General features: G+C 43.2%; 1 protein-coding gene across 2 annotated transcripts in view; it reads right to left on the bottom strand.

Annotated features, from left to right (window-relative positions):
- LOC124124817 (nuclear pore complex protein Nup133-like) overlaps positions 1-17,658 on the bottom strand; it is a 57,033-nt gene that overhangs the window by 27,027 nt on the left and 12,348 nt on the right. For both annotated transcript variants that reach the window (XR_007223203.1, XM_048403187.1), the window contains exons 7-19: positions 16,935-17,051; positions 16,519-16,578; positions 15,109-15,170; positions 13,535-13,602; positions 12,184-12,263; positions 11,834-11,927; positions 10,856-10,915; positions 9,263-9,344; positions 6,898-6,943; positions 6,072-6,176; positions 4,808-4,964; positions 4,304-4,413; positions 3,153-3,259 (exon numbers count right to left, since the gene is read on the bottom strand). Coding sequence is in view for 1 of the 2 variants with exons in the window: in XM_048403187.1 (XP_048259144.1) it covers positions 3,153-3,259; positions 4,304-4,413; positions 4,808-4,964; positions 6,072-6,176; positions 6,898-6,943; positions 9,263-9,344; positions 10,856-10,915; positions 11,834-11,927; positions 12,184-12,263; positions 13,535-13,602; positions 15,109-15,170; positions 16,519-16,578; positions 16,935-17,051 (1,148 nt within the window). In the remaining variant the exon portion in view is untranslated. The remainder of the gene's footprint in view (positions 1-3,152; positions 3,260-4,303; positions 4,414-4,807; positions 4,965-6,071; positions 6,177-6,897; positions 6,944-9,262; positions 9,345-10,855; positions 10,916-11,833; positions 11,928-12,183; positions 12,264-13,534; positions 13,603-15,108; positions 15,171-16,518; positions 16,579-16,934; positions 17,052-17,658) is intronic.

A 17,658-nucleotide genomic window follows, 5' to 3' on the forward strand; every position in this document is an offset into this window, starting at 1 on the left:
TAGGTCAAAATTAAATATTGCAAAATATGGAACATTTATATTGAGTGCCAAAAATACAAAAGACGTGTGCTTTCACAATAAGACTTGTGAGGTGGCCACATAGAAAATCGGATAAAGCATGGTCAAAGTGCAGAGGTCAAATCAAGGTCAAAATTTAAAATATCGTGAAAAACAGAACCTATCTGTTGATCCCCACTACTAACTTCACAACTACCATATTTCATTAAAATTTGAACAGAAATTGCTAAGTAATGGCTAATAAGGTTGACAAATCAGATTCAGACCTCTTGAACAACTTGGGCTGTCAAGATTGTGGAACGAGAATTTAAATATTGAGTTCCGTGGTCCAGTGGTTTCTGAGAAGATTTTTACACTGGACACCCGGGCCCACTTGCACAAAGCGACCTTAGCGCTAAAATGATCTTAACTCCCATACTTTAACATAGGCTTACAATAGTCTTAGCGCTAGGATCGTTTTGTGCAAGTGGATGACGGTCAAGCAGGTCACCACATCAGCCATCTTCCCCAATGTAGCTAGCACTCAACTGAGTGGCTATGAACGTTTTTTATAGGTGTCAGGTGCGGTCGGGTAGCCTAGGGTTAAAGCATTCGCTTGTCACGCTGAAGACCCGGCTTCGATTCCTGTGTGAAGCCCATTTCTGGTGTTCCCCTGATATCGCTGGAATATTACTTAAAGCGGCATAAAAACGTACTCACTCACTCACTCAATTATAGGTGTCAGGCAAGTAGGCCATTAACACCTTGCCCTTAATACAATTTGGATAAAAGTCAAGAAATAGGGCTAAATATCATAAATAGAGAAACATCATATGTTTTAATCATGTTAATCATGTTAATAGAATGAGTCAGATTTTATGCTGCTTATATATTCCAAGCGATATTCAGCGATATCACGACAGGGGATACCAGAAATAGGCTTCACACAGTGTACCCATGTGTACCCAACCCAGGTCTTCAGCGTGACCCTGTGCTTTAACAGAGGCATGAATTACATCTGGAACTTCCTGGCCAACAATAACCCTAGAACATCCTAGACCAGCCAATGACATCAATACTCAGAAAACTCATGGACTCAACCATACCATTACACAGATCTTTTTGGACAGTGCAGCAAATAAGGCGGTGAGAGTTAGTTCCCCTTATACAAAGAGGTGCATGCTCCTTCCCAGCGCGTGACACCTTCGTTACACTCTCGGTAACATCGCTGCCACCAGTGTGGGCGCGGCCATTTCAAGAATCTTGAAATTGGCCCTCCAACCCCATATGTAGTAACGTTTATACTTTTGTTTATGTCTTTGGGAATGCCATCATATTTCAATTTGAAAAGGTTTACGACTGACCATGTTTTTCAGATGAATTTACTTTGTTGTTTTGATAATCAGATTGGTTCGAGATTGCAGATTAACGGAAAATCAACCAACTTCTCCCTTACATTCTTACTATATCAATAACACGATAGTTTTAATGAAACAGAAATTCAAATTGACAAACGAAGAAAGTAATTTAGCAGCGATAAGTGTATTCGGCGTCACTACAGTCGTCACTTGCTTGTAAACATAACGGTCCTTCGGTTGCGAGTTCAACTCCAAGCATGGTTGTGGCCACCTATTCACAGTGGGGAGTTTTGACTGGTGGCAGCGATAGTATAGAGAGCTCCGGGAACGTACTATCGCTGTGAGGAGCTTGCCATCTTCCCAAGGCAAGGGAGTTAACTGACTATACAAGTTTAGTCTCCACTAGGGCTGGGACAGGAAACTTGGGTACCCGAGTCAGGTGGGTACTGAGTAAGGCCTGGGTACCCACAGGACTACCCGGACCTGTGGTTAGTCACGTGATCATATTGTTTAATGGCAAAAATTATCTGGAACTCTATGGTTACACTATAAGTGATAAATGTTCACATTTCTTTCTGACTTTGCACACATTCCTTCTGACATTATATGTTTGCATTATGATAAAACATCAGTCAACTTCAGTGTATGCATGACCAGATCGGTTTATACGTGTATCTAAATTATTTTGACAGGAGTACGGTCAAACTATTCCCAATCGGACATGTTTTCCCTATCTCTTGAGATCTACAGCAGGTCCCCTGGTAGGGTCGGGTAATAGGGGGTTGGGTACCCGGGTAGTAAATTTGGACTCGTCCCAGCCCTAGTCTCCACCCTTGCCGAACTAGGCTGGTATTATGGAGTTACATTTTGGCCGGACTAACGAGTTGATGCTTAGTCCCATCAAAATCGCGGAGCGAAATTGAAATCCGGTTTGTATGCACATTTCGGACGTTTGCCGGATTTGCAAAGCATACGTACTGCCAAATCAGCATTTTCAAATCTTTCATGTTTTTAATCCTGGTGCTCATGAGATTTGATGCACTTCGCAAAGTAAGACATATTATATTACAATACAGATTTTGGTAATCGATCCGATCATCTTGACTGGGTGTCGCCATTTTGTTTGAAGCAAATGCATGTGATATGAGGTGGAATCTGATTGGTCAATATGCGTATGACTTCAAGTATTTCGATCAAAGAATCCCTCAGGAATAATTTTCGATTTTACTTATGTATTGCATCTTCAAATATACCCTAGATACGGTTAATGTGTTCATACTGTATTAATACTGTAAGTCCTGATGTGTTTAAAATAGCATCTGGTTGGTTGGTTGGTTTGTTGTTTTACACCGCACTCAGCAATATTCCAGCTATATGATGGCGGAGTGTAAGTAATCCAGTCTGGACCAGACAATCCAGTAATTGATATCATGAGCATCGATCCACGCAATTGGGATCGATGACATGCATCAACCAAGTCAGGGAGGCTGACCACCCGATCCCGTTAGTCGCCTCTTACGACAAGCATGGGTTGCTGAAGGCCTATTCTACCCCGGATCTTCATGGGTCAAATAGCATCTGGACAATATATGACATGGGGAAAATGTGAATCATTACGCACCGAGTTGACAATTATTTAAGGTATGCCCGTTTGTGCTTAGATGGAACCCAGTCGCAAAAATGGTCACGAGAGGGGCACGAGTCGCTATTCGGCTTGTCCCGGAATAACGCGAATTGGTCCAGAATGAGGGCTATGCCTCGGTATAAATACTGTTACATTGTATGAGCTGTACATACTCGCTGTGCAGTTCTCTCAGTCCAACAGCAGCTGCAACCTTCTCTGCATGTTCACACAGCAACAGTTGGGTGGACATCATCGTGTCGCGAACAGACACTGCCTTCAACTGACACAGCAGGAAACAAATTAATTGAATAGGACAATAGAACTTTGTGGGGAGAATGTTGCATAGCATTATGAATTAAAGAAAGTGGAGATGTGGAGATGTGAAGAATTGGGAAACACTGCTGTGCAGAAGAATCCTGCATTTCAGTTGTTATTCTTCCTGTGTGGTATTGTCTATGATTTGGTGGCTTTAAGTATGACTGAATGTGGGAATTCCTGCACTGTAGGTACATGGTAGGGTGACAATTACATTCATTCACTGTGTCAGTCCTTACCACAACAGTGAACAAATCACTTAGCCTAGCTTCTAGACTTGTCTCCACATGTGTGTCCCCAACTCTCCCTGTCCCCCAATTCTGCCTGTCCCTCAACTCAGCCTGTCCCCCAACTCCGCCTGTCCTCAACTCAGCCTGTCCTCAACTCAGCCTGTCCCCCAACTCTACCTTGTCCCCTAACGCAGCCTGTCCCCCAACGCAGTCTGTCCCCCAACGCAGCCAGTCCCAACTCAGCCAGTCCCCAACTCAGCCTGTCCCCCAACTCAGCCTGTCCCCCAACTCAGCCTGTCCCCCAACTCAGCCTGTCCCCCAACTCAGCCTGTCCCCCAACGCAGTCTGTCCCCCAACTCAGCCAGTCCCCCAACTCAGCCTGTCCCCCAACTCAGCCTGTCCCCCAACTCAGCCTGTCCCCCAACTCAGCCTGTCCCTCAACTCAGCCTGTCCCCCAACTCAGCCTGTCCCTCAACTCCGCCTGTCCCCCAACTCAGCCTGTCCCTCAACTCAGCCTGTCCCTCAACTCCGCCTGTCCCCAACTCAGCCAGTCCCAACTCCGCCTGTCCCCAACTCCGCCTGTCCCTCAACTCAGCCTGTCCCCCAACTCAGCCTGTCCCTCAACTCCACCTGTCCCCAAACTCTGCCTGTCCCCAAACTCAGCCTGTCCCCAACTCAGCCTGTCCCCCAACTCAGCCTGTCCCCCAACTCTCACTGTCCCCAACTACGCCTGTCCCCAACTACGCCTGCCCCCTAACTCAGCCAGTCCACTAACTCACCCTGTCCCACAGTTCCAGGCGTTTCAGGAAGCTGATGAGGTATTCGTGAGCCTTCTCCTTGTCCTTCAGCTGCTGCAAGATGATCAGGGATGTCGTGCTGCCTGCAGAGTCTGTGACACCAACATACAGGAACATGTAAGCCAAGTCAGAGCCAGCAAAACAAGAGTAAGTGCACTCTTCCAAATATTTTAACTTTGCACTCAGCAATATTCCAGCTATATGACGCAGTGTGTAAATAATCAAGTCTGGACCAGACAATCTATAGATTAATATAGTGAGCAACGATCCACGCCATCAGAGGATGTTGACAGGCTATAGACAAAGTCACCTAGACCTGACTATTGGATCCTTTAAATCACCTCCTACAACCAGTAATGTTTGCTGGGGACACATACTAACCTCGAATCCCATCTGACTAACTTCAGGACCTGACTGAAACTCAAGTGTTTTTGAGCTACTTTGAAATGTGCAGAACAAGAAGGAATTGAAGCAGCTTCAGCTTACCATTTCTCAAGCTCTCCGCCCACCGGGGGTCAGATGTCGGGTAGTCATCGATGAGGTCGCGACTCAACATTGTCACCAGCTTATCCATCTCAGATGTGGCTTCCTCCTCAGCATCCGTTAAAGGGAACAGGTCACTGACGATCTTCTGAGCTTCAGGCTGGCACAGGGAGAGATGGATCAGAATGTCACACGGAGAGATGGATCAGAATGTCACATGGAGAGACGGTTCAGAATGTCACAGGGAGAGATGGATCAGAATGTCACACGGAGAGATGGTTCAGAATGTCACAGGGAGAGATGGATCAGAATGTCACAGGGAGAGATTGTTCAGAATGTCACAGGGAGAGATGGATCAGAATGTCACAGGGAGAGATGGATCAGAATGTCACAGGGAGAGATGGATCAGAATGTCACAGGGAGAGATGGTTCAGAATGTCACAGGGAGAGATGGTTCAGAATGTCACAGGGAGAGATGGTTCAGAATGTCACAGGGAGAGATGGTTCAGAACGTCACAGGGAGAGATGGTTCAGAATGTCACAGGGAGAAATGGATCAGAATGTCACACGGAGAGATGGTTTAGAATGTCACAGGGAGAGATGGTTCAGAATGTCACAGGGAGAGATGGATCAGAATGTCACAGCGAGAGATGGTTCAGAATGTCACAGGGAGAGATGGTTCAGAATGTCACACGGAGAGATGGTTCAGAATGTCACAGGGAGAGATGGATCAGAATGTCACAGGGAGAGATGGTTCAGAATGTCAGGGAGAGATGGATCAGAATGTCACAGGGAGAGATGTATCAGAATGTCACAGGGAGAGATGTATTAGAATGTCACAGGGAGAGATGGATCAGAATGTCACAGGGAGAAATGGTTCAGAATGTCACAGGGAGAGACATGTCACAGACTAGTTCAACAATCAATCATTACTGTGTCGCCGGCAGCCTTATTTCTACTTTTATCCATTGTAAGGGTGCTCCTCCACTGCATATAATGAGTTGTACGGTTATGTTTCATGTTACAGGCAAATAAATACATTTTAAAGAAACTCTGTCTTTGAATACTTGTCTCGGACGACTAGAAGCTTGAGTGAGTGAGTGAGTATGGTTTTACGCTGCTTTTAGTAATATTCCAGCAATATCACGACGGGGACACCAGAAATGAGCATCACACATTGTACCCATGTCGGGAATCGAACCCGGGTCTACTAGAAGCTTGAACCTGCGACAACTGAATAAAAGCATCAATGGCTGAATGGGCTTACCAAGTTGCCATTGAGAGAGTTGATAAATGCTGCCTTGAGTCGGGCTGACTTGTCATCACTGGCTCCCATCTCGGCAACTTGTGGTCGGCTGGTTGCTAACGTGGACTAAAACATAATCGGGGCAAAAATAGAAATACTGAATTCATCTTATTTCTTGCCTGAAAGCAGAATAATCAATATCGTGTAAGTTCGTATTGCTGATGCTCAAGTTTTATTGTTTTTTTGTTTGCTTGTTTAACGCCGGACTAAGCAATATTCCAGCTATATGGCGGCGGTCTGTAATTATTAAGTTTGGACCAGACAATCCAGTGATTGATATCATGAGCATTGATCCATGCATTTGGGATAAGATAGATCTATTTATCAACCAAGTCAGCTAGCCTGACCAACCGATCCTGTTAGTCGCCTCTTACAACAAGCATAGTCTCATTTCTCAGCCGCCGTCATATAGCTGGAATATTGCTGAGTGCGGCGTTCAACAACAAACCAACCATTTCTCAGCAAGCATGGGTTGCTGAAGACCAATTCTAACCCGGATCTTCATGGGTCAGATGCTCAAGTGAAACATCTATATTCATGAATATTGAGTGAGTGAGTATGGTTTTATGCCGCTTTTAGCAATATTCCAGCAATATCACGGCGGAGGACACCAGAAATGGGCTTCACACATTGTACCAATGTCGGGAATCGAACCCGGGTCTCGGCGTGACGAGCGAACGCTTTAACCACTAGGCTACCCGCCCCTCATGAATACTGGTATGATCCTAATGTAAGATTGTTGTCCAGGAGTCGGAGAGTATCAACTCGCTCTGTTTCCAGTACTTACAACTTCAGATCTGGAGAGAGCCTCTTGTGCTGATTCCTCCAGGATACTAAAGCAAAGAAACAGTGAAACACCACATGAGTGAGAGCAGTGGGTCTCAGATGTGTGTAAGGCATTGGCAAGTCAAGAACTCTTCTGGAAATTCTCCATCAACAACCAGATACTGTTGCCCTCACACTGTGGATTACCAGATCACAGGTCGTTAACTTAAGTGCCATTATATTTAGCATGTTTAGAGGTAACCTGAATCCTATGACATGAGTGAAGATAATGTTTTGTTTATTTGTTTGTTTGTTATTTAACGCCACACTCAGCAATATTCCAGCTATATGACGGAGGTCTGGAACATAATCGAGTCTGGACCACACAATCCAGTGATTGACATCATGAGCATCGATCCACGCAATTGGGATTGATGACATGTATCATGATGTATCAACCAAGTCAGCGAGTCTGACCACCCGATCCCGTGAGTCGCCTCTTACGACAAGCATAGTCGCCTTTTACAGCAAGTATGGGTTGCGGAGGACCTATTCTACCCCGGAATCTTCACGGGTCAGTGAAGATAATGAGTGTTGTGGAATAGGTTGAGTCCAAACTTTTGAAGCATTTAAGGAACTTTGGGGAATCTCTATCACACATCATTTACACAAGAAGAAATGAAACTTGTACGTGTAGTACAGTTACATGGATATTCCTATAGAAAACGAATCAAACCAAATCAATTAGTACTAAACCTAACACCACTATTATGAAATCAAAGCAGTCATTGTGATGCAACAGGTATGAAGTCACAGCCACAGACATAGAAGCGTCTTGAGTTGTATACTCCCCAGGGAGTTGAGAATGAAAATCAAGAGCACACTGATGCATTGACCGGAGTGATAATAATGTAGCACCATTAGCAAACTCTTGGTGGAATTTGCCGCATTATTGGCAATAGACATTATTATTAAGTGCCAAATTTCAAGTGCCTGTAATTTGTCATATACTATCTGAGTCAATTTCTATCATATTTTCTGACCAAAATATTGCCACAGATGCTCTAAATATTGAGTACAGTACAAGAATTGCTAGACGTGCTAACATTGCTTATGAAATATGGCAAAGTAGGTAACACACACATGAATGAGGTGAACGTTAGGGAAGAGTGACTTCTGGCAACATTTCGCTGCAGTGGTGCATCATGTCACAACTGTGTGGAGCTATAATCACAAGTTTAGCAGCTGACGACCAGTGTTCCTGCTAGCTTTTTAAACTCCCATTTCAGAGGACTGGCATCTCTAAAAAATAACTTCCCCCAATTTTTGTCAATCCCATCTTGGAACAGAAATAAAACCTTATGAAAATTACCTGGCTTTAATTCTTTCAACATTATGTTCAATGCACTGTATGTTAATGGCTGCCATATTCAATGACATTATCCCTGAAGTAACTAAGTTAGATCTACCCACCGTTCACACAAAGTTCAGTCACAATTTTCTCTTTTTTTTCCTTGGAATATTTCACTTTTGTTTGAGACAAAGTCAGTATAAATGGATATTTAACCTCAAAGAAAAGCGAAATGTTATTTCCTTGCACCAAAAATAGACAACGGGACTTTATTTGCCAGTCCACATGTACTGGCAGTCCCATAAACTACTGGTCCAAGCCGAATTTTACCAGTAATAAACTGGTTATAACCAGTAAACAGGAACACTGGGAGTTAAGATCCACTAAGTGGACATGACACACCACAGCAGCAAGTGCTGTCAGTGGCCACACATGTAAACACAATCTCATTAAAATCAGACCTTAGTTCTCGCTACCGCTAAACAAAGATCTGAAGACATCCCATTAGGGGTCACGTCAGAACCACCTTTCATCCGACCAATCAGAGCGTCGCTTACCAGATCATGAAAGTCACAGTCGGAATGTGATTTCTAATCATACAACCTCAAAAACTTTAACACGGGGTATTGTGAACGATAGTTACGGGTTAAACGACAGAATCCATACAATCTAGACCATCTATTAGCCATTCCAGAATGTTCTTTTGTTTAGGTTTCAAGTTTGTAATCGAGAATTTGTCAAAATATGTTTCGAAGCGTATTCGCCAATTTGAAATTAGTGCCGTAAAGGAGGAGAAAGCTGCCTTCTGATTGGTCATTCCATTGGTCAGTCAGAGTTGGCGCAAGGTCGGTCTGACGTGACCCGTTATGGGATGTCCTCAGATCTTTGTTTAGTGGTAGCGAGTGCTAAGATCTGATTTTAATGAAATTGACATGTAAACACTGACTCACTCAGTTGTGGCACAACTCACAACATGTGTTGCATTCTTCCACCATATCGCATTCAGCCATCCAGATCACTCACTCACTCTCATTACCTTTGTTCCAACTTGGCGGCCGAAGATAGACAGAAGAGGCCATGGGTGCTGGAGAAGAATACAGCTGTCTCACCATAGCGGCCTGGAGCAAGGGAGATAACAATGCAAACATTTAATCACTTAAACTGAAATTAAGGTTTCATTGTAAAATCATGAAATGTGTAAAATCATGAAATGTGTAAATATCTTTACCAGAGCTCCAGATTAGCTTTTGGTGTTGTGGGTATTTTACCCATGCATTTTAAAATCATTGGGTATCAGTATTTCTATCTGGGTATTCAAATTTCTGTTATCCACTAGTTTTTACACATATGGGTATTTAAGTTAAATATTTAAAAACACTATTCATCTAGTCCCTGTAAACTGGTGTCGTGTGGGTTCGAGAGCTTTATAGGACTCAAAAATACCACGATACTTCCACAAGAAAGTGTGATGGCATATGATCATGATGTAACTGTTATCGTGGAGTTTGGCAAGGTTGACGGAATGCCCGTTTATAATTTCAAAATAAGTTGCTGATTTGCTAATCGAATACGCAGGGTTACTTCACAATATTTTGATGATACTCACAAGTTTTATTTTTGTAGCGTATCTGTAATGTTTGTTGCGTAAATGATACGCTTGGATTTTGTTTTACTGCGTATTTCTGCATTTCTGATGTGTATTTTACGCAGATACACAGCCTATCTGGAGCTCTGTTTACACATCTATATTTACTGATTGAATGCAGGCATCACCTATACATAGTGAGTGAGTATGGTTTTATGCCGCTTTTAGCAATATTCCAGCAATACCATGGCGGGGGACACCAGAAATGGGCTTCACACATTGTACCCATGTCGGGAATCGAACCTGGGTCTTCGGCGTGACGAGCGAACGCTTTAACCACTAGGCTACCCGACCGCTCCTCACCTATACATAAACTCTACTGCAATGAATAATGCACAAGAGTGTTACGACTCATATATTGCAAGTGACACACTGTTGTGAGGTTAGTGCGCAAAATCCTTTCAAAACAAGTCCCTGATTACAAAATATCCACCAGACTGGATCCAAGGGAGTAAACTATATAAATACCCAAAGAAACCTTTCAAGTACCTACAGTATTCGACGTAATAAGCGCCCCGCTCTAATAAGCGCCCACGGTGATATTTGCTAATATACTGGCTATATATTATTTGTTCGCGTATAATACGCACTCATATGTTATATGCACCCTTAATTATGGGCAATTAAATTCCGGAAAAATATATCTGTCGCATATAAACATTTCAGGCTGTCAGCATAAACCACGAAATTTACCTTTCAACTTTTTATTTACCAAAATATTTGTAGAATTTTCCTATTCGGAATATTCTATAAGTAATACGTTACCACTGGGCTGCTGCTGTGGTAGATTTCGCTATAGCAGCAGTTGTGGGAGACAACAGCCTCGGTATAACAGTGGTAACGTATTACTTAATGTAATTATTCTAATAAGAGCCCCCTAATTCTAATTTTGAAAGCACCCTGGGCGCTTATTACGTCGAATACGGTAATGTGAATGATAACGTATATCAAACAAATCTGGGGCTCTGAATGAGGTGACCTTACCTGCTCCAAGAATCTGATCTCCAGTAGACTGCAGCTCCAGCCTGTCGCTCATGGAAACCCCTGTGAACACAAGTACTAGCTCAGTTAACCCACAGGGAACATCGCAAAGTTGGGCAGGTATTTGAGGTGAGTTAAAATAGGGTTTAACGTCACAGCCAAGATTATTGCACTTATACAGCGATGTGCATACACATGTGTGTGGCTGCTTGTACTAGTTCTGACTAATGCCAATATTATAGTGCAGTCACACTGAGATACCATGTAGCAGTTCAACATGAATATCCCAATCAGACACATTGTACCGACTCCGAGCTGACCAGTCCTTGTTTTGAGCCCTTAATGCCGAGCGCCTGCAGGGTAACAAGTACCATCTTGAAACGTCTTTTGGTATAACACGGCCGGGGATTGAACCCCGGACCTTCTGCTCTCCGGGTGGACGCCCTACTAATAGACCACAGAGGCGATCGGCGGGTATTTGATGTTGGGATTTAATTTATACTGCTCTGTTTGGAACATATTTAGTGAACATTATACTTTGAATTTGGAAAATACAGATTCTTACTAATTAATCAGAGGTTTCAAATCACAATAACCTCCTCTGACTGACTGCATCACAACAGAAGCTAATATTTATAAAAAAGAACTCTGCCAGTATTGTCATTTGTTGTTGTTGTTGGTTTGTTGTTTTATGCCGCACTCAGCAATATTCCAGCTATATGACGGCGGTCTGTAAATAATCGAGTCTGGACCAGACAATCCAGTGATTAATATCATGAGCATTGATCCGCGCAATTGGGATCGATGACATGCATCAACCAAGTCAGCGAGCCTGACCACCCGATCCCGTTAGTCGCCTTTTATGACAAGCATAGTCACCTTTTACGGCAAGCATGGGTTGCTGAAGACCTATTCTACCCTGGAATCTTCACGAGTCCAGTATTGTCATGCATCAATACAAAGAATTTGTGGCCAACATACCTTGTTTGGCAAAGATGACCTTCTTATCATACACATAGGCTGTAGAGTCAGGAACAAGCAGATGGAGGTCGAGCAGATCCATCTCCGTGTCCTCCTATAACAGACAGGGCGAACTCATTAAAGTCACGTCTGATACTCTGAAACCCTCTCTGACAAATCCTCTTTAGGATTGTGATGAAGAAAGCTGAGAGAACTTTAAGCACACAATTAAATTGAACAAGGTTATTGAGTCAATCAGATGTCAACTTTCTGTAATAGTTTGGTTTCAATTGATTTTCTGTCAGCTGAGCTAAAAACTTAATATTAACATCATTCCGAGATTTTCTAAACCTATGCTTTCAAGGCCCTACCTCATATCTCTCAGTGTGTTCCAGTGACATGAAGTCATCCAGTGCTGTTGGGGGCTCCTCGTCTTCTGTTGAAAGTGTTGCTGCAACAATGAGGAAGTTTGGCTAATGTTGCCAAGAATAATGTCTCATGTTTCCATAAACTTCTGAAAACAAGTTAAACACCCACAATTGGAGTGAGTATAAGTGAGTATGGTTTTTACACCGCTTTCAGCAATAATCCAGCAATATCACGGCGGGTATCATTGTACCCATGTTGGGAATCGAAAATGGGCAGGTCTTCGGTGTGATGAGCGAACGCTTTAACCACTAAGCTAACCCCCCTCCCCCCAAATAGAAAGGCCGTTTGCTGCAATACCCATTACCCATAAAGGTGAGTGAGTGAGTGAGTAGGGTTAAACACCACTTTTAACAGTATTCCAGTCATATGACTTTGGTGAAACACAGGCACAGGTATGGTGCTAACGAACCTAGAAACAATCATGGAGAGCAGGACTCAAACTCATGGTCATAGGTTTCTAGGGTGCCATATTATGTCATATTTTCAAATATCTGTAACATCACCCTTGGTGAAATCACCAGAAAATGTTGACTAATCATAAAATTGACACCATTGACATCGCAGCCGATGATGCAGGTTCGTCAAAATGACCTCTCGAACTGGTCGTCTGGCAAACACCTTCAGAACATAATCGTTTCCTCACGCTTGGTGCTATGTGGAAAAACCTGGCTACAGGCAAAGATGACTCTCCTGCATGCAGTCAGCCGATGGCTTTATTGCAATTGGCTTCCATCAGTCTTGGCATGTTTTTATCGGCACCTGCTGTAAGATTTTGATGGCAGTCAAATGAAAACCCGATGTTTTTATAGCCCAACAAGTGATGTTGCATGTGCATGTCATGCTGGTGTGTTTCAGCACCAGGCTCTCACGTGGTTGTGTTTCGGCGATTTTTCCATCTTTTCACAAATTTCTGCAGTAGCTAGTTCTTTCCACACAAATCAATCCCAATCCATGCAGAAATGACTATATGAGTAGTATACTATTCACAAAACATACGGGGGCACAGGTGGCCCAGTCATCTAAGGCGCCGTGATTCGCTGTGCGGAGTTGCGTCCCTTGGGCACGCCAGAAACCTATGATTGTGGGTTTTTATCCCGGTTCGCCCCGATTATGTTTCTAGGTTTGTCAGCACCATACCCGTGCTCATGGATTTCACCGAAGTGGTAAACGTCCTTGACGCGCATCAATTCGGGCTTTCCTCCCACAGTAAGCTGACACGCTGAGATATAACTGTAATACTGTTAAAAGCGTTGATAAACCCAACTCACTCACAAAACATCCATACAGACTCACCAAGGGCATAGTGGACAACACTGTCGGTCTCTAGGTTGACCCCCGCTCCCAGCAGCATCACCCCATCACTGAAACACACAATAGAGGTCAGCAACCACAGAAGAGTGGAAGGAAATCCATAATAAGTGTCCCGCTCTAATAAGCACCAACGGCGATATTTGCTAATGTACTGGCTGGTGAACACTCCCAATTAGCACCCCTTCCGATTGATAAATGTACACAGGACTATTTATTCGTGAATAATACGTTTGTTATATGCATCCTTAATTATGGGCAATTAAATTCTGGAAAAATATATCTGTCGTACACAAACATTTCAGGCTGTCAGCATAAACCACGAAATTTACGATCTTTCAACTCTATTTTTCACTAAAATAATATTCTTATAAGAGCCTCGTATTTCTTATTTGGAGAGCGCCCTGGGCGCTTATTATGTCAAATACAGTAGTCACAAGTCATGGACTGGCAACGTCTATCTTCCATCAAAGATGTGCTGATACGAGAGTGTTCCGAAGACAGACTGAATTATTATAAGTGTACAGTTTTAGGCATACTGCAGTATGATGCTGATACTTGTTGGTGGAGGATTATTGGACAGATTGTACAGTGTACTGGATAACAGTTTGAACTTAAAGTGCACAAGTATCGTCGGATCATAGATTTTAGGACATCACACGTTTTCAGACAGCCATATTTGTTGCGATTACTCGCGCTATAGCAAGGGGTGTGTCGTCACACAGACATTGTAAATACTCAGATGTTGGCCAGAAGTGAGTAGGTGTTTTACAGTTGTTCTTGTGATTAGCAAAACAAATATGAATGTTTCTTAAGCGTCCGAAAACCCATAAAACGGGGATACTGCAATTTCATTAAAATCAGATCTTAGTTCTTGCTGTCGCTAAACAAAGATCTGAGGACATCCCATTAAGGGTCACGTCAGACCAACCTTTTCATCCAACCAATCAGAGCGTCGCTTACCAGATCATGAGTGATTGAGTATGGTTTTACGCGGTTTTTAGCAATATTCTAGCAACATAACGGCGGACACCAGAAATGGGCTTCACACATTGTACCCATGTTGGGAATCGAACCCGGGTCTTCGGTGTGATGAGCGAACGCTTTAACCACTAGGCTACCCAACCGCCCTTACCAGATCATGGAAGTGACAGTCGGAATGTGTTTTCTAATCATGCAACCACGAAATATTTAACACGGAGTATTCCGAATGACAGTTACAGGTTTTATGATTATATCCATACAATCTAGGCCATCTATAAGCCATTCCAGAATATTCTTCTTATCAGTTTTAAATTTTTTTAATCGAGAATACGTCAAAATATGTTTTGAAGCGGAGTCACCAGTTTGAAAGTAGTGTCGTAAAGCTCAAGAAATCTGCCTTCTGATTGGCTAATGTCGATTTCTTGTCGGTCATTTCATTGGTCGGTCAAAATTCGCGAAAGGCCGTTCTGACGTGACCCGTAATGGGATGTCCTCAGATCTTTGTTTAGCGGTAGCGAAAACTAAGATCTGATTTTAATGAGATTGGGAATACCGTAAACCCTCGTGGTACCTACACTGTGGTTTTCATGTCTATGAGCCAGGATCGGAGTTGGGGCATCTGTACCGAGTCCAGGTCCTGGAACAAACAACGAGGATATAAGTAAGGCTGTTACGATTCACTCGCGTATTCGATAAATCGAACCGTATCCATTCATGAATTGAATTCGTTATTCTAGCCACTAGATTCGAATATTTATGAATATGCAAGCATATGCATCTACATAAAAAAAATACCCATAAGAACATATTTTATGCATGGATTTCTTCATAAGACAACACTCTTATACTATTTAATTTGACAGTATTGTGGTCACTGGTCATTGTTGCATTTGAGCAGATACTAGTACCAGGATAAATGCAGTATATAAATGAATAATATATTTAATAATATATTAAAAATCAACAAACCATGTCAAATAATTTATGTTGTTGTTGCCTCAGTGACCATGCTGAATATGACAAATAATACATCAACTGCTGACTAGTTATTGTATTCGTGAATTATTATTCGTATTCGTTACCCTATATTCATGATACAAATCGTATTTGCCTCATAGTGTATTCATTGCAGCCCTAGATATAAGTACATCATCAACGCAGACAGCTCGCAGACAGTGGACTGTGCAACCTTGAAGTTCATATGTTTAACACAGGTTGGAGGACGAGTGCAAGTGGAAACCTTACTCCTCTGTCCTCACAGTGTGTAGCTAGTCCTGCTTGACTACAATTGGATTTTTCTTGTCCTCAGCAAAATTTGGAAGTCTCTGGCTTGCAGTCTAGCATGAATTTCGAGGCCTGGCATGTCATGGGTACTCCCATTTCTATCACTTTTATCAGTCTTAAAAGTAAATATTCCTCCATTACACAACAATATCCTAACATTATACAATACCTCACCCAGGTTCTGTGTGTCAGCATCTCTCTGAACAATACCTACTCACCCAGGTTCTGCGTGCCAGCGTCTCTCTGAACAATACCTACTCACCCAGGTTCTGCGTGCCAGCGTCTCTCTGAACAATACCTACTCACCCAGGTTCTGCGTGACAGCGTCTTTCTGAACAATACCTACTCACCCAGGTTCTGCGTGCCAGCGTCTTTCTGAACAATACCTACTCACCCAGGTTCTGGGTGTCAGCGTCCCTCTGACCAATACCTACTCACCCAGGTTCTGCGTGCCAGCATCTCTCTGAACACTACCTACTCACCCAGGTTCTGGGTGCCAGCGTCTCTCTGACCAATACCTACTCACCCAGGTTCTGCGTGCCGTGTCTCTCTGAACAATACCTACTCACCCAGGTTCTGCGTGCCAGCGTCTCTCTGAACAATACCTACTCACCCAGGTTCTGCGTGACAGCGTCTTTCTGAACAATACCTACTCACCCAGGTTTTGCATGCCAGGGTCTCTCCTAACAATACCTACTCACCCAGGTTCTGCGTGCCAGCGTCTCTCTGAACAGTCTGTCCACGTCAACTTGGTAGAGAAGCTGCATGACGAGAAAGAAAAATACAGTGAAACATCCATGTTTGCAATGCTAAATCTTTTATTTACGCTCCCTTCACTTAGCATTAGTTGGTTACAGTGTACACTAGAAAACAACCTTACGTAATTTATCCTAAAGTTGTCCCCCAAGAGGACTAGCTTATCTGATACCAAATGCTGATGATTTGTCAAGAATTTCGTAAAACAAATACTGTCATTTATCAGGTTTTTGGGGTGTTTTCTTCCACTTAAGTGGTTTCCTCTTTTCTATCACTGATTCAACACAGACAAGCTGCAAGTTAGACCAGAGCTGTCCCAGTAATCCATGGCAACAAGAGCAGTGAGAGGTCTGGAACCAACCTTCTCTGGGCCCGAGTTGGAGATCTCCCACTTCTGTACGTGTGTTCCTGACAAGACGAAGAACGGTCGACTCATCTCCTCCTCATCTTCATCACCAGGGACAATAGCTTGGAAAGGCTGTGAAGAAACAGATGGTCGTATTCAACTGTAACACCAGCTGGGGACATCATCTTACACATATTTAAATTTTACAATAAATTGTATTTTTATACTTTTTCTATCTCACACTATGCACTTCTTCCTGCTTCGATCCTGGTGAGGAAATGTCCAAGACCAAAGTCTCCTGTTTGAGGTGAGGTGAGGTGAAATGGGGTTTAACGTCGCAAGATTATTGCACTTATATAGCGACGTGCATGCGCGTTTAATGTGTGTGCGTGCGTGCGTGCGTGTGTTTCTGTGGCTGCTTGTACTAGTCCGGACTGATGTCGATTTATAGTGCTAGCACACTGAGATACCATGCTGCAGTTTAACATGAATACCCCACTCAGACACAGGATACTGACTCCAAGCTGACCAGTCCTTGTTTTAGCCAAGACAGACAGGGTAACAACAAATACCATCTTTTAACGTCTTTTGGTATGACGCAGCCGGGGATCGAACCCTGGACCTTCCACTCTCCAGGCGGACGCTCTACAACTAGACCTAAATTTCGGGCTTGCCTCCCACATTAAGCTGACACGTCATTATATAACTGGAATAATGTTAAAAGCGGCGTTAAACCCAA

This window comes from Haliotis rufescens, unplaced genomic scaffold, assembly GCF_023055435.1.
Source record: "Haliotis rufescens isolate VD_foot unplaced genomic scaffold, xgHalRufe1.0.p SCAF_3, whole genome shotgun sequence".
Lineage (NCBI taxonomy): Eukaryota > Metazoa > Mollusca > Gastropoda > Lepetellida > Haliotidae > Haliotis > Haliotis rufescens.